Source organism: Rhea americana, unplaced genomic scaffold (assembly GCF_003343005.1).
Source record: "Rhea americana isolate MKP2758 unplaced genomic scaffold, rheAme1 scaffold_53, whole genome shotgun sequence".
NCBI classification, from domain to species: Eukaryota; Metazoa; Chordata; class Aves; order Rheiformes; family Rheidae; genus Rhea; species Rhea americana.
The window spans coordinates 4,372,084-4,395,982 of record NW_028186679.1 but is presented as its reverse complement, the minus strand read 5'-3'; the positions used below and the strand labels follow the sequence as shown (position 1 = coordinate 4,395,982).

Below are 23,899 nucleotides of genomic sequence, written 5' to 3'. Positions count from 1 at the left end.
ATTGCTGCCCTTACCTTCATTTCCCACCCTCCCTGGAGGTTCCCCAGATCTTTATTTGTTCAGATTCAACTGCCTAGGAACATAGATGTACACTCAGACACACACACACATGCGTATATGTATGTCTTTTTTAGTGGATTGTTTTACTTCATTTGGGGGCTTTAGGTTGGATAACTTCATGGATCTGGTTTTGCGAATGACCACGTAGAGAGTTCAACTGCTGCTACGGAGCATGCAGTGTCCTTCGGAAGAGAAGAYGGAGGGAGGAAGGAACAGCTGTAGACCTTCAGCAAATCAAATAATAGTGCATGATCAGAGCCTGGGGGATGCAGCTTGACTCTTCCTGCAATAACTTGAACTATGCCTCTATTAGTAAATTAAATATCCCCAGGACTGTCCTTTAGCATAGGAAGCAATCAGCATGCAAAGATCTACAAGTCGTTTAACTCTGTCAGCCTCACAGTACAGTGATTGCCTGCAGGCTGACTACTAATATGGACTGAGGATGGCTCCCAGATCCTGAGCCATACCTGGGACTGTCTGAGAAAGCATGAGTCATTGAGTATTTTTCTAAAAATTGAGTTGCACAGGTGATTGTGTTGCATTATCTGGAAACATTGACTGGCAGTGCTTAATTTCACACAGATCTAGCATTAGATCCTCCTCAGATTTTGGCCTCTGCTTCTCCATTGTCTGCTTGGAGGAAGGAAATAGAAGGAAAAAATAGTCAAAAAAAGTTGGAGATAGTTCTTGTGTTTTAGAGCTCAGGCAGGTGATGGGCATATCTGGCTTACTGTTGTGCATCTGCACTCATAGCAGCACTTCACAGATAACAGCCATCATTTAACAACCATTTCTGCATTTCATACAACGTTTTCGGGTTTCTGCATTAATATCATAGATGCAAACAAATGCAAAGTAAATAGGAAGTAGAGTGAAAAAGAAAGAAGGAATTTTTTAAAAAATCAGATCCTCAGCTGGCTTAGATAGGTGATAAAGCACACAGAGCTGTATTAATCTCTTTTGGTGTATGGCCCTTTTTTTATTATACAGGTACATTTTAATGGGTTTTAGTTTGAAAACGACTTGACACAGTCAACAATTTAATTTTGTCCAGAGTTAGGGATGAATTATGTTCTATAAAGATGATGAGTAAAAAAGAAGAGAATAAGTACATTTTTCTCTTCTTTCAAAGTTCTACAGTGTCCTGGCATTTTGGATATTGTCATTGATCATTTGGATATTGTCATCATTGCCCTGCACTGATAGTAAAGTTATTTTTTCCAAAGCTTATCCAGCTTACCAGGAACCAGCAACTCAGAAAGGGAAACCTGAGTCATCCACAGGGGAAAAGCCTTAAAATAAATAATTAATACTGGCAATAAAAGTCAAAGGTGGGGAGGAAGGAGGTGTTCTGTTTCTCATCTGTCAGCAGCCAGCTACTTATATGACCCTTAGACTGCAGAAACGTTGTAATAAGAAGTGTCTTAAATCACAAAAAGATGCTTTGAAAAAGCACTTGCATCAAATTAAAGAGAAAAATAAATGATGCTGGTAAATGATCCTATTGAATTTTACAGTCTGAGGCAATCTGTATTTCCAAAAAGTTTATGCTAAATATCCAGTTCCCATGGTGTCAGGCAAATGATATTTTTTTTTCCTAGAAATGTATATCAGAGGTACAATCTCAGATATTTGAAGCCCTATCCATTTCTGACTGGAATTTGCCAAATAAATTTGTTGTGTGTAGAAGAGATTAAGGACATGCACAAATTGTAAGTGCCTAAACAATATTTCAGGTGACTCTTAGCACATACACACATATTATGGGCAAGGTAGGTAGTAACAGGAAAAACTTTCCTTGTCATGAGACAGTAGACACCCTCACTACACGGACAGACTAATACTGGCCTAGTATAATCAGACTAATGGATCTTGCCGGTATCAGGTTAACATATGTTCATTTAGCAATAGGCCTGATGACAGTTTTCCCCTCTTAATTCTTTTGTGTAAGTCTGTACAATTTGTCTGGGGCTCTGACACTTAACTCTGCATTTTGAGGGCTCTATATTTACATATTTCTCACTATGAGAATTAAACATGAGTTGTTGACAAAATATGATTAAAGAATACAACTTTTAAATAGATTTAAATATCTTTATATTTTTAAAGTAGGTAAAAAACTGAACATATGAATATGTCCAGTGAATATGTGAGTGTGTAAGATATAACCTTCAGTAGAAAGAGTCAAGCAGTCATCTAATTTTTCTTTACTGAATGATTTGTAGAGAACAGGATGCAAGAACAACAGAATATTTATGTTTCTAAGTCCCTCCTATCCATCACTACTCTAAAYTTGTTTTCATGCAGATGCATGGAAGGAAATGAAAAAAAAAATAGAATTACTGCAGCTAACAAAAATAGAATTATTGCCTTTGTCTTTAATGAGTTACCACCTCAGGTGAAAATATTATGCCACAGACAGAGAATATCTCTCAGTTCCTTAGACAGAAACAGGGAATCAATCCTCAAATTCCAACATTTCAATATTACTTTGTATACGTGTTGGTTTTCAGTCCTCCCATAATTGATCTTCTGTGCTGCTTATCCCATAATTTATATTTTTTTGTGACAAACACAACCTACGCTTCCTTTCTTGTTTAGGCGTACTCAGTTCATTTCATTCTTTTCATGTATTTTAAAATCTCAACTAAAAAATCTTGGATTAATTTTGTGCCACTTTCTTCACTGGAAGTCTAAATTGATTGTTTCCTTTGTTTTCAAGAGGATATTGATTCGAGATATTGATTGCTTTCCCGTCCGTAAGTCAGTGCAGAAATGTGTACGTTTTACTGAATTTTTCCTCTTTACTGGATTGTAGCTGGCTGTTCTGTTCAAAACTGTGCACCATGTTGTTTTAGAGTTATGTCAYTGGTAATCTTGAGGCTAGTAGATGGGACCCTTGCTGACAATAGAAAATAGAAGAAGAAAGGATGTGTCACTTCACTTTGAAAGGTCCCTGGACAGTGAATAGAGACCCTTAATGTAAAATCTATTGGCTCCTTTTGYTTTCCTTCCCCTGAAATATGATCAAGTTTACTAGAAATTTCTTTGTAGATTTCCGCACACAGGAGGTGTTAACCTCGTTGAGAATCTCCTGTTTTCTTCTTGACTTGAGCCATGTTTGTTCTTTTGCATAATGAAGTTACTATTCAGCAAGAAGTCAGATGATTAAAGTTAACTTACAAATGAGTTTTAAAAAATTCACACACTGCAGCACTGGAAAAAATTTTCAGATCAACCCAATTTACCTTTGCTTARACAGCATTCAGTTAAGTGCAGTCAGATATCTATTGGGCCTTTTGTTTGGTGACCTCTTGATGAAATCGTACCATTCTGATGGATAAAAGAGGTCTTATAACACTCAAGATTCCTTCATATTAAAAGGTTACAAAAGAGAAATCCAGTTAACTACAAGGAAAGCTGGAGACAATCTAGTGCAACAACAACTGGAAGATACTCCACTCTCTTCTTTCTAGTACTTGAAGGTGAAATCCTCCTTTTGCTCTCAGAGTAAAACAAATAGTGTCCATTTCGCCTCTGCTCCAAGATTTACATAAAATACTTATTCCAGCCTTAGAATTGTTTTAGGAAGTCAAATATTGTCAGCAAGAGTGGAGCAGACAACACAATGTAAGAAACTTGAAAGGTAAATCTCAATTTCCATGGCCTCTACTAATTTCTTTCATTTTATCTTTACCTTCAACAGGAACTAACTTTTTAAAAATATATAGTGTAAGTAATTTTTCTGCATCCTGAAGTATATATTGTCTTGGTCATGTAAGTTYACAGGTGCTTTCCTCCAAATCATTCACTTAAAATAATGAACCCGTGGCAGCTTCAGTAATATGAGAAAAAGCCCATTAATGCTTTTCTGCTTTACAATACTTGGAAAGGAAGCAGGAGTTACAACTTGCCACCCACAGCTCAGAGGATTTCCTCTAAGGTTTCTAATTCCGGAGGAAAAGATATTTTTTTCCTGTTAGATTAGATGGCCAAACTAAGGGATTAGTTTAAATACCCAGCTTGCTTTCTCTTTGCTTTTTTTGGTGGGGAGGAGGGAGGGTGGTGGGATTCTGCTCTTGTTTTTCTTAGGGGAGGTTGTTTGTTTGTTTGTGTGCAAAGGGAGAAGATTGCATTAGGCGTTCCCTGAGCTGCTTCAGKAGCTCAAGGAACTTCTAACCTCCAAAAGCAATTAAGTTACTTTTGGTTTTATCAGTTAAAACTGTAATGTATCTACAGTTTTGGAGGTCAGTAGCCAAGTCAATGAATTGAAAGCTTCCTCTACTCTTTTTAAGACTGGCAACTTCTTACAATACCCACATACAAAAGTCAAAAAGAGAGTGTCATTAGGACTGGAGTATCTCACCTCAGGCATGAAGGTAAATCACAAAAAAGCTGCAGTTCTAGTATTTGGAGATGACCTTCAAGTCTGTTGGTTATTTCTGGATCAACAGCTGATGCTTACATTGTATGACGTTGTATCAGTAGATTTAATACATATTTATGCTACATTTCATCACCATGAAAAGACAATAGACAAAAATAATAGAATTGGTTTGGGACAGCAATGTGGCAAGGAAGTAGAAACTAATTTTAGGTACTTTTAAAAGGATGAGAGCATCTTAATAGATTAAAATTCAGCTAATCCTTACATGCTGCTATCTGAGTCTGTTTCCARTTATTTTTAGCTACTAGTTTTGCATTGGTTTTTCGTTAGAGACCTCTCAAGTCAAATTCTTTTCTCATTTATGCTAGTGTAAATCTAGAATAGCTCCTTTGCATTTAATTGAATTACTCTTGATTTACTTTAGTGAATGAGGGAACAGCCTTCATTAGCAATAACCAAACCATCCCTCTTAATTTTGAAACCACTTTGAATCAAGCTTAGGTAGAAAAAAGTCTCCAAAGTTGGAATAGAATAAGTTTTCTTATTAGGAAAAGCACACTCATTAAAGAGGACAGTGTTGTGCCTTCCTACTTTGCACGAAAATGTTGCATTAAAAGGCCTTGTGTTTTAAATTGCCTGCCAAACAGAATTTAGCTCTGGATGCCTCAGAAGCAACCTGGCCCTACAACAGGAGAAAAAGGAACTAGCTGCTTTTATATTGTGTCTTCCTAACACTTATCACCTTGGAAGACTTTGTGTTGTGCCCTGAGATAGTCAAGTGGTTTGTTGGTAACAGGATTTAGACCCTCAAGTTTTCTTTAGTGTCCCCTGTTCAACAGCACAGTAAGTCTTGGTATAATGTTGTAGCTGCAGGTGGTCCCCAGCACCACTTCTCAGTAGCCTAGCTAAGCAGACAGAAGCCAATAAAATGGGATACTTTAGTGCCAGCAAATTAAATACAATATTTGTTTTGAGAAGAAATGTGAAAAAGTAAAATTGGTTTGGTCAGTGGGCAACTTTCCCTGCTTTCAGATATAAAGCAGAAAAAACTCATTTGTGATTCAACCTTGAAGATTTTTTTGACTATCAATGGAAATATAAGCTATAAATGATCTTCACTGTTTCTCCTCTCATTTTCCTCCAATGTCTTCTAGTTCTTTTTCTAGGCAGACTGTAACTGTAGGCAGTAGAGAAAATGATATATATCAACATATTTAGCAGCCAAGTTTTCAAATAAGGAATAAGGATTTTAGGAGAGCTAACTGACTTTAGGAAAGAGATGAGTGGCTTGCTTTCCTGCAACCTATTCCCTTTGACAGAATCTCAGTGTAGTCACCCAAATTCCGAGCCATCCTAGACATTAGTTGTTTTGAAAAGAAAGGATTTCTAAAACAGTCTTCCTTTCCAGAGACATCACAATGATACAGGAATTGTTTTATGTGCCCTTGAAATGATTCATTTCTTTTCTCTGTTTCTTAGCTGCTTTTAAAGCAGACACTAAGGATACTAATGAAAACTGGTTAGGACCTCTTATGACCCTTGTACTAAAAACACAATTGTTTAAATGAAAAGCGCGCTTTCATTTGAATCATCAAAGTAAATGACTCAAATAGAATGATATGATTTGAGATAGAAAAGTCCTTCTTTTGGCAATCCACAATAAGCATACCAAAATTTAGTCCTACAGCATTAAAAGTAGTCTAGGTTTAGTGAACTCTGATACACGTTGTTGCATGGAGTAGAATATGTTAGCAATTCCTGTGCAGAACTAGTAAGGAAGAACTGTGGACAGATCATTTAAAGGAAGGTGAGTCAGCAAGTCTTTACACAACAAAATTCACAGATATGCTGGTCAACAGCTTTGGACAGGAGCTCATTCGTCCTCTTCATTTTGAGGAGTAGTGTTGACTATTTAAACCTTTGACAATAGCCAGCACTTACAAAATTAGAAAGAAGGATTAATTGCTCTAGTTCTTGTTGCTGAACCATGCTTCTCCATTCCTGCAACACCTACATCGAGTGGGTTTTAGCATGTGAGAAACTGAAGTTACAGGGCATTATTATGGATTTTTATTATTATTTTATTGTTGCACCTTTAATATTCTGAAAGTTCATTTTCTTATTCTTGCTGTCATAGCGGCGTCCGAGCAGATGGCCAGCAATGAAATTCAGAAGAGGATCTGGACATCCTGCATATGCTGAAGTGGAACCAGTTGGAGAAAAAGAAGGCTTCATTGTATCAGAGCAGTGCTAAAATTTCTAGGACACAACACCAGTACTGGCCTACAGGTGTAAGACATTTACTTTGCCTCTCTTTAAAGAAAAGGAGCCCTAAGCTGCTGTAGCCTGATAGAAAGAAGATTTTGGATAAGCTTTGTCCAAGAAGAAAAACTAAGATACCAGTTTACCACTGCACAGTTGTTTTTGTTAGCGGACTGAGATACAACGGTTCATGCAGAACACTTGTCAGTGGACATTTGTGGTATCGAAACTATGGCACAAGTGCCATGTTATTGGCTTTAGGTATGGGGGTGCATAGTAATCAAAAATATAATAAAGCTTTGGTGCACAAGGGTGTTACCCTTTAGTTTAAGTGTTCTTCTCTGGTATCTCAAAAGACTGAGTGACAAATCTGTAACCCTTTCAGTGCAAAGACCACTGATCAGTGTTCACAGGTGATTGAGAAAAGTATCTCAATGCAGAAAAAAAGAAAAAGAAAAAAATAAAAAATGGAGTTTTCTAATACTTCTACAAGTGAATATGAAAAACACTCGCTTTTCAATTCTAAATTAGCCTACCCCGTAAGTGAGTGAGTCACAATGTATATGCTTTCCAGGAGTAGTACAATGTTTCTTGTACATTGCTGATGAATATTCTTCTAAATAACTCATAAGTCAACAGAAGCTGGTGGGAAATGAAAGTAACAGAATTTTCACAATAGTGAAATTGGGTCATTGAAGGAAGTTCACAATGAAATTGTGCTGATTTTCAGTTTCAGTGGTCACTAAAAATAAATCATCAGGTTTGTTTTAAGGGATATCTTTAATTTCTGAGCAGTAGAGTGGACTGAAATTAATACAACAGGTAATTTTAGCTGGCAGAGATCTTATGAATGATTTCTCAGGCAATGTGATAAGAAAAATGTTAAGATTTTAAACAAATGGGTTTCTATCCTTTGCCATTTCATCATAAGCCCTTCCGGAGAAGTGCCACAGACTTCAGTGCACCCCTCCCAAAGATCCAAGTGTTACTGAACCCTGCTGATTCATACAATGATTTTGTTTAATGCACATAGTGGTTGCATAAATATATATATAAATATATTTTTTTTTATAGCTAACACAAGGCAGGCTCTTGTGACTGTTAAGACTGCATTTTGTCATCCAGACAAAGGAAATGAATTGCATTACTGCATATTTCCACTGAGTTGTAAAATAATCCTTAATATTAGAATATTTTTATGTTGTTTAGGGAAAGTGGTTCACGTAGTTGCAGTGCCATAACCTTTCTGCCTATTGGAACCACCCTTTCTTTAATATTGACCCTTTCCCTCCCTGACTAGGGAAAGATAAGGCTATAAATTCACAGCATCAAAAAAAGTTACTCCTTCGGTGGAGGGGGTTATAAACACGGAGACCCAGATCTTCCATGTGGAGTGGGAACCTAAATACTTTGACGATCTGGGCCTGAGCTATTAAAATATTAAATTCAGGTATTGTATGTACATTTCATTGCAGTCATTGACTATCAAATTTTTTACATATAGTACAGAGGCACTTGAATCATTTTAAAGAAAAGTATTCAACATTTGCAGTTTCAGGTCTCAAGGAGTTAAAATAAGTTGTAGATACCACCTTAATAAAACATTTATTTACATTTCTTGTCAATACTTGTATGGTCTAAATTTGGTTACTTATTCTGTTTAAAAAAAAACATGATTTTTACTTGTTACTTTGTTCAGTAAATAATACAATACTGTATTTTGTATATTCTTTTATTTTGTGTAACACTCTCTCTTTTCATCTCTTTTAAGTCATCTAATGTGAGATTTTAATTGTTCAAATCTAACTGATATTAATTTGAAGGTACTAACAATCACACTGTCTTGAAGCCTGGTGAAAATCCTGCAGCAAGCATTCTTTTCAATTCATGTGGCTCTGCTGAGCCCTGTTTCTAGAAGGCTGGGATTAAATCACAGGCTGTTAATTCCAATAGCAATAACCAAATGTATGCACATATATATCTGGTGACACTCATTTTTATTAAATAAAAGGATTACGGTGCACATCATTTAGATACATATTTGGTGTCTGATACTTATCATTAGTTTTCTAAGGATATTGGAAGTCATCAGCTAGGGTTGATTGGCCAAAAAAAGCAATCGTCAAGCTTCTATCCGAAGCATGCTGATATCCTCTTTGAAATAATTGTTTTTTCAGAGCACATCTTGGTAAATTTTACTAAAAAATGAAATCTACACAATACTGCAATAAGTTTAAGGCATATTTCATGTGAGTAAGAAGTATTTGTATTATTGTGAGTTTACAGGTCTGCACTTTGTCTGTTTTGCTCACATTTTACCCATGATTTTACCCACCTATGTAATACATGTCATGCAATGAAGCTGACTGAATGTTTGTAAAACTGTTTGACAAATATGGTGACAAATTTCAAATTCATATTTTCATTACTTTTTTTCTAAGGCCCTCTTGCACAGCTGAAGGAGATTAGTATTTGCGGACTAATTTAAATATCATAACCCATAAAATAACAGGAATTATTTTTTCATTCTTTGTCCACCTCTCCCAATTTGGTGGCAGATTTCATTGACCTATGGGGAGCATCTTAGTGTACTATTGATTTTTGCCTTGGTTTTATATGCTATGGATTATAACATGACGAGTGGCTGGGTTTATTTAGTGAGACTGATAGACATATGCTTATGTCTGAAAAGAACTGATATTTGAAGAGGAAAATTCCTGCATACTAATAGGATGTGTACTGTCTCATTGGTGTCYGCTTTGATATATTCTGTGGTATGTTCTATTTATCCCAGTAGGCAAAAGTTAATTAAGTAATCTGTTGCTGTTTTGTAATTCCATCTGGTTTTCTAATTTTTTAATAATTAAAATTGCCACATTAAAAAACAATACAAATATGAATCTTTACTCCACAAGGTGTGATGAAATATTGGAATTAACTTTGAATCCTATTTTTTATAATGGTGAATCATTCTATTATGATTTTATAAAGTACCAGTTATTTGACCCAGGTTAAAAAATGTCCTATAACCTCCTCCCAGACATCCAGATTCAAGTATTACTGAACAATTCATAAAGAAATTTCCATCCAATGGCTCTGGAGCAGTGGCTTCACTAGCATCCCCACTGGTCCTTAATTTTAAAATACTTCAGAATATTTTGTTTGTTTTAATATATACTTAAAGTGGCATTYATTTTAGCTGTTACTTATACTCTTAAACCTTGCCTGTGAATTCATGTATCTTTTGTATGAGTCATGGCAGAATGATTGCAAGATATCCCAAAATTATCCTTTCCTGTTTTCTGTTTTAGTGGTAAATGCTTCATAACACATAACAGTCTCAGTGCTATGCTGCAGCACATCCTGTTTCACAGAAAAAGGCGAGTTTGAAGAATGAAGATTCAAAGCACATTACTAACTAGCTCTTTAACTTTCAGTAAGATTAGTTTACAGTTAGTAAATTAGATATATGTATCATATGCAGACACATTGTTTAAAAAAAGACCTTTGAAGTTGCAAAATTGTGTATTCAGCCATTAAGAAATTCTGAAATTGCACAAAAAAAATGAATGATAATGTTATTCCTTGTGCATATATATGTTGACACAGTCTTATTTAATTGCCTTCCATGTTTCTCAGTGTACTATKTATACATGTTTCTCAGTATACTCATTTAATGTAGAGAGTGGAGGCTGCTCGTAAGAAACAGCTATTCCATATTTTTCTCTTCCTTGCTCAAATTTTGTTGCATTCTCTGTTGCATGCTGTTCAGACCCTGCTCTAAAGACAAATTATTAATTTATTCATGGGGTTTTCTTTGTTACCCATCTTCATAATATTTGAGGGATACAGAGACCTTGATTATTTTGTATTCCCAGCAGTCATGTGAAGGGAGACAATTTTCCAGAGAAACCCAACATGAAACCATTCTTCCTCTTCCTATAACTGCCTTCCTCATTCTCAACTATTACTCCTGTAGATGACATAGGCATCATGTAAGTACCAACTGCCTTCATTATACTGTTTTAATATAGCTTCAGATCATGTTCATTTTCTACAATGTGCATGACGTGATTCTCTGAAAAAACATAGCAGATCACTGTATTTTGAATGATTATGGGAACCAAATTAAATTTGCATAATCTCTACATAATATTTGACTTTGCTGTGACAAAAATCTCTTCCTGCTCACTGGGAAACTGGCTTGCCACTTTCTTTTCCATTGCTGTCCACATTTGGATGGCAAATGAGTGTTTCAAGCATTCAGTTGGTTCAGATATTTGGGCAGTGAGTTTTATGATTTGGACTCTGTTGACCAGGTTAAAATGGTGTAGCCTGCAGAGTAGTAAGACTTCTAAAGAACATGGGAATATTTCTATACTGTATTCAAGAATCCCTCAGATACACTAAAGAAATTGCCTATAACAATATGAATCTTTCTTATTTCCAGAGACTTTCCAAAACAAGACTCTGCAAACAATTGTCATGAGCTGGCAGTATTCGGATAGCCCGGTGTATTAGTAGAGCATGTAGCGTACCCCATGTTGCTRCTGCCAGTTCCAGTTCACAGACCGTCAACGAAAAATTTAACTTCTGGAGCATCTGAATACGTGGCTGAAATGATTATGAAGTGGCTGGCTGATTATTTTCTGATATCAGCAATGAAGCTTCATATAAAGACAAGATTTGGCATCCACCTGGAGGGTGTCTTAGCTATGTGAAATGTGACTGCAGCCGTGGTATTAGCGATTAGGAGAACTGAAATATAGCACAGTCTGTCTCAAAGCAACATTTTTGCTCTCAGGGAATTTATTGATTACAGTCAGGAGAAAGAAGAGAAACAAGCACTGCTGTCCAGAGTAGGTTCATTGGTATTCTAATRCTTGTGCTTCTTCTTTCAGAGAACTACTTGAAGCCTAAAAAAACCCAAATCAAATGCTACTGAGCAGTAACAGTGTTGGCACTAATTCTCTTGTCTCAGGAATTGCTGGCTACTGTTACTTTTTTCTTATGGATGGGATGGTAGGTTGAGTTGGGAGGGGAGAAAAGTGGTGTTTTTGGAGAGGTGAAGGAGGAACAGTAGGACAATGAAGGGAGAAATGTGTGTATGGAGGGGGAGTCACTATTCTCAGAGGTTTTAGAGACCGTGAAAGAAACATTATATACAGCCTTGAGGGCATCGGTGAACCTGCGCACTAACAGTACTGAGTCTGAACAGATAGTATCTTCCTTCATGTCCAGCTCCACTATTTAAACACAAAGTCTTCAGAAGCACCATTTAGTCTCTGTCTTTGTCTACAGGAGCCCATATTTCACTACACCATTCCTTAGCAAAAAAAAAAAAAAGAAGAAGAAGAAGCAGCCCCAAACAGGATTTTTAGAGTAGTCTGCCGGTAGTGCTTTCTGAGGAGCCAGATGTGACATATAACATAAAACAGATGGGAAAAATCAGATGAATTGTGTTTAGAATGGTCAATACCTTTATGCCTGGAACAGTGATAAACGCTCGAGTCTGTATGTTTGTCGCACTTGATTTAGGTCTTATAATCATAGCACTGTACTCTAACTACCAGCTTACTGACAAGTGTTAAGAGGATTTCTTGGCTTTCTGATTTTTCATGGAGATGAAAACAGTTGAGGATGCAAAGTGGAATAAGGTTTCCACTTTAGGAAGAATTCCTTGCTTAGGTAGGAAGAGAATCGTACTGACCCAAAGGTGCCTGTACCCCCAGCTGTTTCTATGCTCTTCTCTCCTTACTAGAGCAGCTGGCTTCCTTGTGTGGAGCTAGTTTCAGCAGATCCCATGCTGACTCCACCAGCCAACTAGAACATAAACATTGCCTATTCAGTGTTGCAGTATTTGATCAGCAAAAGGTGATTTAGTTCCCTCTGCTTCAGTTTGCCATCTCTAAAATGGGGATCACAGTAAGTTCTGTAATTTACAGGGGAAGCTGAAAATCTCCTGCCTCAGGTTTTTATTCTTGTCTTTGGCTCTTTTTCCATCTCTAATATAGCTCTACTTTCTCACTCCTTTGCCTTCTTTCATTCCTCTAACCCCCAAATAATACAATGAAATGGTCACTTTTGCTGTCACTTCCATCTTTGAAGAAAGCTCCCCTGGAGTTTTTTTCARTGTGTGGGTTCTGACTGATAAAAATAGCTGAAGATAGACTTTCTGTTACTCTCTGAATTCTGTATGGGAGTTAGCAAACTAAATTCTGAATCCTTTCAACCCTTTTCATTCAGACATTTTGATCAAATTACTACTCTCTTCAGTGGAAAACCTGCCAGAAATAATCTTTTTAAAACAAAGAAAGGCCTTAAAGGCAGGCCTCAAGACAGTACTGTTAATTATGCCCACTTAGCTAAGTTATTTTGCCCTGTTAGTTAATGCAGACCCCTGCTTCTCTGTTGTTTCTCTGRGGAAGTGGTGTGTAGTGATAATTAAATTCTTCCCATGCAGTTTACATATTTTCCTTTGGAATTCCTCTGATTTGAAACACAAAAGGACTATTTTCTTGATTGCTAATGTTAGTTCAAAAGATAACTAGCTTATTGACTGCTGGGGTGGCACAGTATTTCCTCAGACATCTAGAAGCTGTTAGTAATAAACATCACTTGTGTGTAGCTTTGTTTGGGCTGATATCTTTAACAATAGGTTAACAGATTCTTCTGTTCCAATAAGAGGCAATAAATTTTGCTTTGGAAGGTAGCAAATGATACTGTATTTTGGATACGTTTGACTACATATCAATGACAGTGTCCTTTTATTTTAGGTTTTAAGCTTTAAAAGAGTTTTGCCTTGCCTGTGAGGTCCTTAGAAATAAAGCCTTCCCTCTCCTTCCCCTTTCAGTGAGAATGAGCAACTTTCCAATGGAAGAAAATAGGGTAGCTTGTATAGATATATGGGTATTTTCACAATGGCCTGCTTATAGTAGAAATCCTGTTCCTAGAGAGATAAGTCTGGCAGTCTAGATTACAAACTTGAGTGTTACCAGAAATGAACACCTCTGTAAAACTTAAGCCATGCACAGCTGCAGCGTCACTGATCTCTGGCACATAGGAAGGAATTGTCTCTAGTACTGATCAGCCTTAAGGCTGGAGTCTTACCTCTGCTTAATCTTCCCCAGTATGGGCTGGGGATAAGGACCAGCAATGGATGCTTTGAGGACTGCAGGTCCTGTTCCTCCTCTGAGAGCAAAGAACAATGTTCATCTTTCCTCTGCACTTGTGCAAAATCAGCATCCCTGGAGTTTCCTCTGTTGTCACCTCCCCTGAGCTGGTGCCTCCTTCAGTGAGAGAACTCTCTAAGACTCCTGCTCTTCAGAAAATAAAGGAGACCTTGCGCCATCATTTTCCTCACCAGCACTGAGGATGGACAAAGTATCTCTGTCAGTGTCTTCAGCCCTGTCCAGAGCAGTAGAGTGAGGAAAGTGAGGCAGAACAAGCGATGGGAAGCATGAGCATAGGCTTGTTTCAGTACAAGGTGGCACCGGGCATATGAATGCCTGCACCCTCTCACACTCGCCCGCTTCTTCCAGCTGTTATTGACAATGTATTTTTGGCTTAGAGCACTTTCTCAATGCAGGGCCTACAGCAGCCGATGGTGTGGTCGGAAAGACTAATCTAGAGCACTCAATTACCATGTGAGATGATGCAATTATGTCATTTCATGCTATTTATATCTCCATTAACACCAAAGTTCATCCTATGAGAACCAGACAGATCTTCAGCCTATACAATTCCCTGCTGGCCTTAGGAACTGGAGAGTTTGTGAGTGAAAGATGACAAGTGCTCATGGGCCCAACATGGCCTGCAGGCTGCTGCAGAGAGTGAACCAGACAGAATTAAAGAGTCTGATGGGAGGTGATAGGAACCATGGTGGGGAGGGGAAAATGACTTCTCTAAGGAAAAGGTGAAGAAGCTATGAGTCCTGAGGTGAGGAAGACACTTATCTGCTGTTGGATTTAGCACTTCCTTCATTTTTGCCCACACACACACACGTGCGCGCACACACACACACACACTCCCTCAGATTTGTCTGTATACCTACAAGACAACTAAGGCAACTGCAGCCTGCTAGGCAGCATCCTGATGGTGGGGGAGAGAAAGTCGGCCTACATCGTTCTTGGACACTTAGTTCTGTCATACTCATGTACCTGATTCAGGGCTCTGTATTCCACTGCTGTGACTAGGAATCAATTTTTTTAAAAATAATGAATATCTGAAATTTTACTTAGGTATGTAAATTTTCCTGAGTGAAGCTACTTCAGTATGTAAAGTTGCTTGACACATAGCAAGACCAGCCTTGGTTGATTTAGCCTGTGCATCTGTGCCCCTGAGCGCCAGAACAAGGAAGAGTACATGGAGCATCTTTAATGCAGTGATGTGAGCACAGAGCTCAGCAGCCTCACCCACCTCCATCCAAGGATAATAGTGCCATCTGCCCTTCTCTCAGAGACCAAGCCTAGCAATTAGATCATTTGACCATGAGATGGTAGACCCAGCTCTCAGCCTGTGGAGTGCGTGCAGCCTCACTTCCTAGGAAAGTACCACAACTAATAGCAGATACATTAAGCTCCCCCTGCCACCCCTCCCCAAAGCTTCCCATGGCACAGAAAAGCTGCAAGGCTCTTTCTTTGACTCAAAAGGAGTGAGTGAGAGTTGGAATGGATGAATCTCTGCTGAACTGGAAGAGATCTGTGCCCAGAGATGCAAGGTGTACTAGTTGCTGCTGTAGGACTTGCATTTGGACGTGTAAAAGCAGGAAGCTTTTTCAGGTTGTAGATCTGGCTGAAACATGTGCTTATACCAGTGATGCAAGATAGTAAGGTTTTCAGATAGATACTTCTATTTCATTAGCAGCACTTTAAACATGTAAACAGACTTGCTTTATATATTACATCATTTTTCATCAGCCCCATCCTCAGGAATCCAATTTCCAACAGCTAGATTTAGATGTCCAACATTTTCCTGGGAATTTTGTTCTTGAATCTGATATGGAAATGCTCTGTGTCATCATAGGTCATTCCCTGTCTTGCTAGGTGCCTTAGGAGAGAGGTCATGTAAAGCATTACTGCAGGGCGCTAAGATATTAGCTATAACTATCACTAGGAATAAGATACACATGCACACACATACACACAAACACAATAACCACAGACAAACTCTACTCCCTGCTATGCAACAGGAAATTCTGAGCGAGACTAATGAAATTAAATGAACTCTTCACTGCAGAAGCTGTGAAGTGTTGTGTGGAGGCTAGTCTAGTCGCTCTCTGCTTTAATGTTTTAGTAGAGTCACTTTGTACTTCAGGAGCTAAACGATGTATGGAGCTTTTAGTTGTCTGCTCTGGGTCTTTTCTGCAGCCACTGCCTATTGCACACTGGAAATACATCAACGTCTCTATTTCTAGGATAGTGTAGACACAAGACTGAGGTTTGTAGACRTAATTGTTTAAATAAAACTTCTGTCAGCTATTCCCATATTGAAGAAGGAATAATACTTTGGCTTTAGTTTGAAAGAGCAACTCCAAACGCTGTTTTCTTCCATCTTCCTTTCTGCAGTGAGTTCTAGTAGCTATGCAGCACCTAGAGAGCTCAGCTGAAGTACTACAAATGAATATGGAGTTCTGCATTCGGTAATGGGAAAAGAATGAGCAAAAACACACTCAGGCAAGTAATATTTCTCACCACATTTGCCAACAGTCAAATATTTTCGTTAAAAATGCTGAGGAATGTTGCTGATTATTAAATAGGCAGCAATACATTCGCTCTGAATAAAGATGTTTCTCATTTTCCATGAAGTTATAATCACAATAAGAAGCCCCAAATATTAAAGGCAAACCTTTTTCATTCAGTTTAAAAATATGAATGCCTGCCTGGATTGTAGCACTAGCATTTTTTTCCTTGCTGATTACACGGGGGGTGCTAGTCTGCTGTGCTGTGCATTATCAGTATCAGCACATGAGAACATTTAAAATTAATCATGTATATTTAATTAATTTAAACTTTGACATCAACATTATAAATACTGCAAATATTTTAAACATTGAAAGGGACATAAGCACACATTTAGAAGTTACATATAATTACTAGCAAAAAAAAAAAGTGTCGCTGAAGATCCAAAATGTGGGTGTTCTTTTACATATTTTACTCAAAAAATTTTAAGTGTGGAGRAAAAAAACTAAAGGAAGGTGGTATTTAAATACACTGAGAAGCATCTGACTTCATGAAACATCCCGCTAACCCCAGTGAMCGAGGAATAACATCCTGCACAGCTAACCCCCAAAGCAGCTATTTCTATGGCAAAGCTTTTGCTCCCCTCTATTGAAATCAGACTAAACTATAGAATCTATTAAAAGACATAAGCTGTTGTACAGAAAATAGGGTGCTTCAGCTGCCTGAAACTTCCGAAAGAAGCAAAGGAATGCACACYTGGCTTGCCCTAAGCAGGGAAGTACCCAGGTCGCCTTAGCCCCTGGGCCATTTCCTGTTTTCTTCCTTAGGGGAGATCCATCAGCTATCGCAAGCTGCAGGATGGYTTCCCCACTGCCCCCATACAGCACTCAGGCCCATCATCTTTGCCCACTCATCATCACTAAAATAGTAATAATTTTTTTTTAAAAAAAAAAAAAGATTCAGCTAAATCACTACAGCATTTGAACAGAAAGATTTATGAAAAAGTCTTTAGCATAGTGACTAGCCAAAGGGCCAGGGGACTATGTGATAGTTGCTTTGAAATGAGAGGGACTAGATGACATTGGCAGGGCATTCTGGAAAATAAAGAGTAGATTAAGCATCTGTGTCAGAGAGGCATTACAGCCTAAATGGAACTAATGCCATAAAATACTGATCGTATATGTAAGTGTTGCTTTATTTGTTGCTGCTGCTTTTTTTTAAAGGGTTATGTAACACAATGCACAACGTTACTCAGGATGATAATTTTTATCATGCTCATATAAGATTTGGGCAGAGACAAACACAATTCCTCATATGAAAACATTGGTGACAACAAATAAAAATCCTGGCATCAGCATACGTGTGATTGCRTTAAAAGGGAAATAAAAATCCAGCTCCACAGGGAATATCCTCATATGATGCCTGCCCACACAGGCATCAAAAGGGGAGCAGGCTGCTTTGGAAATGAGCACATCTTCACAATGATGGCCAGTTGGTGAAGTGTTCGCTGTGTGCCTGGCAGAGAAACCAGCTGACAGCTGCTCATCAGCSCAGGCAAGAGGAGCAAGAGAAGCTACGACCGAGGAGGGGTGGACACGTGTCGCTTTCTCATCTGCCACAACGATGCACAGCCCTGAAGCCATCAGCCACCTCTGCTGGTGCCTTAGCGGAGAGAATAAACCACAAGGACCACACGTTCACTTGCAGTGGTGGTTTTACAGGTGGGAATGAAGCACATCCTATTTCATTATAAACCTTGAAGACCCAATGAGAAATGACCATGCAGACTCCAGTTTCTGTTGCTAACAGTCAGAATTGGCTTCAGCAAGATTTGGATCGCTGAAACATTACCAAAATCAGTCTTATTGGCACAGTAGCAGAAGAAAGATACCAAGCAAATAAAGTGGCTGTGTATAAAGAGAACAGGATTAAATGTGGCTTTTCCTATAAAAAGAGATAGTGGTAAATTTATTGTCTAATTACAGTTTCTTCTCTTTGATTCTTGTTTTCAGTGCTATCACAGAAATGTTCAACTTGATAAAAATTCCATAAGTCAAAGTACACCTAAYGTTAGCCTTCTAAATAGGGCCCAGTGGGCAAATGACACAAGTGAAGTCAAAAGTACAATTTGTATTTGTACAAGAAGTAGTCCAAACCTAGAAGGMAATTACAAATGCACAAAGAAGAAAGATTAATTTATTTTTAAATCATTATTTTTAACAGTAAATTACGATGGGGCTCCACATCTGTTAAAGAGAGCTCTAGCTCAGTGGTTTATACAGRTATTAAGCACATCTGATCTGCTAAAAGGCAAATCATGTTAGCACAGTCTCGGCTTGGTAATGTTACAGATACTCTGCTTCGGGTATAGAGCTAGCTCATGTCTAGCTGGGTTGAAACACAGGCAAAGCAGCTCATGTCTGCTTACRTGTTACTATGGAGCATGCTGTAAATGAGTCCTTTATAGATAAGAGATTTGTATTCCTAAGTCTGAGCTTTCCTGTTCTCAAATTTATCTTCTCTCATCTCTTCTTGTGGAGAGAACACCAGGAGCTTCAGGTACAAGGCAATTTCTGAAGTGCTAACAAGAGCTCCCAGGCTGTGGGAGATTTTCCCCCCTGCAGGAGGAATCAGAATGGAGTATTGGCAGGCAAGCATGTGAGAGAAATGTGAGAAGAGACACTAAGAAAAAGCAGTATCATGTGGTTCAGCATCAGACTCAAAAACCCAAGCATTAGGCAACTTGAATAGAAACAGTAAATCTGAGAATTCTCTATTTCCATCCTTGCGAGCATGTCAGAAAGTGATAGGACAGCTACCCAGGGAGGAATCCTAAATAATGGTTATGAATTGAGCCAGGTTTTCTAGAGTCATTGGCAGTGCATTTTATTGTTTATAACTTAAGCAACTCTACTTCCAAACACAGTAATCCAAGGTTTAGTCTTTTATTTTGACATAAAAACTAGAGCGAGTCTTTGCTTCTAGGATTCTCCTAGTACAGMGCATATACCTACTAGCAAAAGTCTATTTCCAGTCCTCAAATGAAATTCTAAATGCAATGTTGCCAATTCCATTTTATCAAAAAAAGCTAATCGGGTCCAGGGCAGGCTAACTAATACTTCAACAGGGATCTAGTTTGCAGTCCTGGGATTGCAGAATTTGTTTCCAAGCAGTGGGCAAAAATCAAACTTCAAAAAATAAATGGAAAGATAGACATCTACTGCTCCAGGACTGCTGAGAAGCTGACAAATGAGAATTAAGAAAAGTAATCTTCTTTCTCATTACTAGGGAATACGAAGTGAGATACTGCACTGGCATATAGATTAATAAGAAATAGGGCAAATAGAATACTGGATCCATTTTTGAACTTATAGCCAGCTAAAGAAATTGCTCAATTAATTAGTTTACCTTAAAGCAGAATCTTTCAGTTTAGTTAAATGGAACAKAAGGAAAAAAATTTATCCAGGAGGAATTTGGTGTGAGCTCTTAAACTCTGGAAAAGCTTCTGTTTCAAAAAAATAAAGGTCAAATGAACATTCAAGTCTACTAATAAAAATACATTAATAAAACTGTTAAAATTATACTTATTTTGCTGCATATTATAAATAAACCCTTTCCTCTTCTCACAGAGGGGCCAGACTTGCACCAGAAGTATTTTATTCCTATATATATGAACAAAATAGTGTTGTGTTTGTATACTTCTTTCTATTTAAWTTTTTTTTCTTTTTTCTGTTTTATACCCAGGCTGCTAGAAGTGTTATGAATTAATGTCTTTTCTAAAACTTTTCTATATGAAACAAATATATGATATATAAAAGTCACTTTCTTTGTCTCTTATTGGTGCTGGTTATTTGTAGATAGAAAACACAAAGATATCTTCTAATATAAAATTGTGGACTCTGTACTCTACATTATTTCTCATGGAAATATTGGAGGTAAATCCCAAGCTATTTCCCAAGAAAGTACAACAGTGTATTAGGCCAAATGCGTATCTGTAATAAGCTCATACCATGGATGAATATGCTCATTGGTGATATTGCCAGCTTCAGATGAGATGTGCTGATTCACACAGGTGAAGCTCTGAATCAATAATTTGACAAGAAGAAGATCAATAAAATCCTCTTCAGAAACAATCATCCTAGAACTAATGTAGATCATAATGTAAAGTTTCTGGTAAAAGTGTCATTGTAAGAATCTATAACTTTTATCCCTGGTAATTCCAAACATAATTATTTCATTTTATAGAAAACAAACCTGATTATATCTTTTACTAAATATCAACCTGGAAAAAATCATTGCTGGGCTTTGAAGGTCAATATGACCGTTTTCTTCCCTAGACATCTGCTCCAGCAATACAGGTCGCATAAGGCCAAACGTTGATGTCAATCGCCTGGGCAAGCTGGTTGTTTTCCTGCTCTGCCTTGAGTAATACCTGTGCGTTTTGATTGCTCTCAGTGGATTTGCTCACATCTAACACTTGTCCTGTTAGAAGTGGGCTGTTGGAAACAATTCTGCTGATGAGGTGTGAGCAGGACTAGACACCGGCTCGCTCGCTTTTACTGCCTTGGCAAACGGTGCTGCCTGGAGCAAGGACAGAAAGGATTATTACAAATCTATTTTACTTAACAATATATTTTAATACAGAGATGAGCATAAACAGGGAACCAAATGTGTTGGACAAGAAGGGGTCATCCTCACACAAGACCTTATCAAGATTCACCCTTACTTAAAACAATAAAAGCTGACAGGAAAGTCATTGTACACTATTTTCAGACAACCAGAAGTAATCAGAATGATCTGATTCATAARATTCAGTGCTCACATCTATGAATTCCAATAAATGTGTGAATCTATAWCTTCTCCTTTTTTATCTATTCACTTTTATTATAAGCAGACTCTTCAAGCTGAGCATTTCATAGTGATTATATATTGCAATTCTCAGGGGTAAAGTCTTATGGCCTTTAATGTCATGTCTTTTGAAACTGCCAGGTTTGCTATAATTAGCCTGTAATAAAAGGCCTATTATTTAATTGAAAGACAAGAGTCCCAGAAGATATAAAAAGATGAACACCCTGGATATCCCAAATACTGCCCAAGAGGTGCTAAGTTCTTTGCAGCTTTGGGTTCATTGAGAGGTAGCAAATAAAATATACGTGTATGAATTTTGAATTTGGTGTTTGTAAATAAATAAATAAATAAATAAAGGTGTTACTTGTTACTGTCCTTCTGGTACAACAGACTTTAATAGGGACTTAAATGCAATGTGGATGTACTGCATGATATTTGCACACCCTGACAGCTATCCTGAAATACATTTTTCTAGCCATGATTTTTAGTAGGCCACAAACACTCTCCATCCTTTTAGTAACTGCTACAAGCTTTGATTAAGCTAGGAATGTAGGATACCTTTTTATGATTGCTCTAGATTCTTCATCTCTCAGGAAATTTGGTTGTTATCTCAAAGATATTTCATGGCTAGTGTAACAGAACACAGCCTATTCCTGAGACATGTTGGAGATTTTTAGTTATTCTTCTCACCATAGGACTCTACTCATTTCATCCCTCCCCACTCCCCCAAAAAATCAAAATGCCAGCTTGCCCATTAAAGGTAAAAATTGTAATAGAGTAGTAGAAATGGCCCTCCCATTGTTTAATGGAGCAATTTTCAAAAACCCTCAGCATGGCTTGAGAGTGAAAAAATACTCTCAATGCTTTCAATTTTGACTCAAGTTCACACCAAATGAAACCAAGGAATAAGTATGCAAGTACTAAATCTTGATACTAAAGTATCAAGTACTAAACCTATCTATTTTCACCATCTCATTAAGTTTAAAGCACAAAAGAGCCACTGAACTCTCCAGGGCAGCTCCTGCACATCCATGGCCAACGTGCAACATCGAGTTACCCCTCAGATGAGGYCAGTCACTTGAGTCTGACCAAAACCTCTAACAGCTGTTGCTAAACCACATTTTCTCTTAGGTACCCTATTTCAATATAGAATTTTCATTTTGATAAGGGAAGCTCACAATGCACTTGGAAGGCATTTCCCAWCACAGCAGTGTGATGATCAGAGACTTTTAAGGTAGCCCTCTTTGAACTGGCATCAATCATGAGCAGGACAGCATCACACACAGAAACCATCCTCCTCAAGCCAAGTAGCAGTAGGAGAGCGTATTGGTGGTGAGAAGGCTTTGCTGCCGTGGAAGAGTTGTGTGCTGTCTCCAGCCCTGGAGCATGCCATGCTGGCACTAGCTCACACACCTTCACCTTGAGATGAAGTCCCTCCCAGGTCTCTCCATCTAGGCCTCCAAGATTCAAATTATTTTTGTGTCTCCCTCTTTTCTGCACTTTTTCCTAATAAAATGCTGACATCTGTCACAGAGGTAAGGGGAAAGGAACATCAAACTATGGCACTGCTAAGCTCAATTTATTAAGCAGAGCAAGCAAGATATAGGCTGTTTYGGGTAAAGGAGCTCCAGGGAATCTTGTAGCCTGTACTGAGAGCCAGAGAGGCTGCCACAGTGCAAATGCCCCTATGTACCTACCTTATGCTCAGGACAAAAGCCAAGCCACCACAGTACTMCATCTCAGGCTGCAAGTTGTGTGCTTCACCTGCAAAAAGCCTACCATCTTTCCCAAGGAACTGTCTTGTTGCTTTTGTGTTTATAGAAAAACTAGGGTAATGAATTGATTTGAGGCAAAAGTTTCATTTAGATAGTGCATTGGTTCATATTCTGTAAAACTAAGTGGGCATAAAATTTCCAGGTTATTAGCCAGGCTCAAGACAAAGCTGCTTTCCTAACTGCTGGTTGGTGGCATACCTCAGCTAGTAAAAAGAGATTTACAGTGGTCTTTGTCAATAGCATATCTTAGCTATCCAGGTGTAATTACAAAAGCAATCCTGCCCTCAGCACTTTGATTGTTAAACTTTTTTGGGTTTGTTCGAATCTAGTATGTCTTTTCCACTATTTTCAGTTGTAAGGTCAAGACCATAAATCATACCTTGTATGTCACAGGGAAAAGCTGCTCCACTCATGCAGTTTAAATAGAACGGGAATGGAAGCGTTTTATTGATTTGCTAATGACACATAATTAACCCACAATCAGTGAACTATACATTCAGGATATCAGCAATGCAACAGATAACAATATTAGACACATACAGAATGTTAATAAACACCCATCTGTAAATAGTCCCCAAAACAGGTAATCGCCTTCCTCCCAGACACAGCCATCCACGCGGTTTCACACATGCCTCTGCTCCCGGAGGGCTGCAAGCACATCCCCCTTCGATGACAGCGGCTTCCCCAGCGTGCACAGCCCTCAGAGATGCGGCTGCTCCAGCATTATGCRCACCCACACCCCTGGCTACAATTCCCTTATCAGGAAGAGGCAGWGCAGATTCCCCGACACTATTGTTGTTGTTGTGTTGTCACTACTGCTCTGCCTGCTCTGTGGGATAGTGTGGTTGCCATTACTCTGAACACCAAAACATCTTTAAAATGTT

At 38.1% G+C, this 23,899-nt stretch overlaps 1 protein-coding gene across 1 annotated transcript in view; it reads left to right on the top strand.

The window, feature by feature from the left end:
* Positions 1-10,865, top strand: part of PLXDC2 (plexin domain containing 2) — a 272,894-nt gene extending 262,029 nt beyond the window's left edge. Inside the window, exon 14 of the mRNA XM_085318355.1 lies at positions 6,588-10,865. Coding sequence (XP_085174481.1) covers positions 6,588-6,704 — 117 coding nt within the window. The 3' untranslated portion in view covers positions 6,705-10,865. The remainder of the gene's footprint in view (positions 1-6,587) is intronic.
* The last annotated feature ends 13,034 nt before the right edge of the window (positions 10,866-23,899 follow it).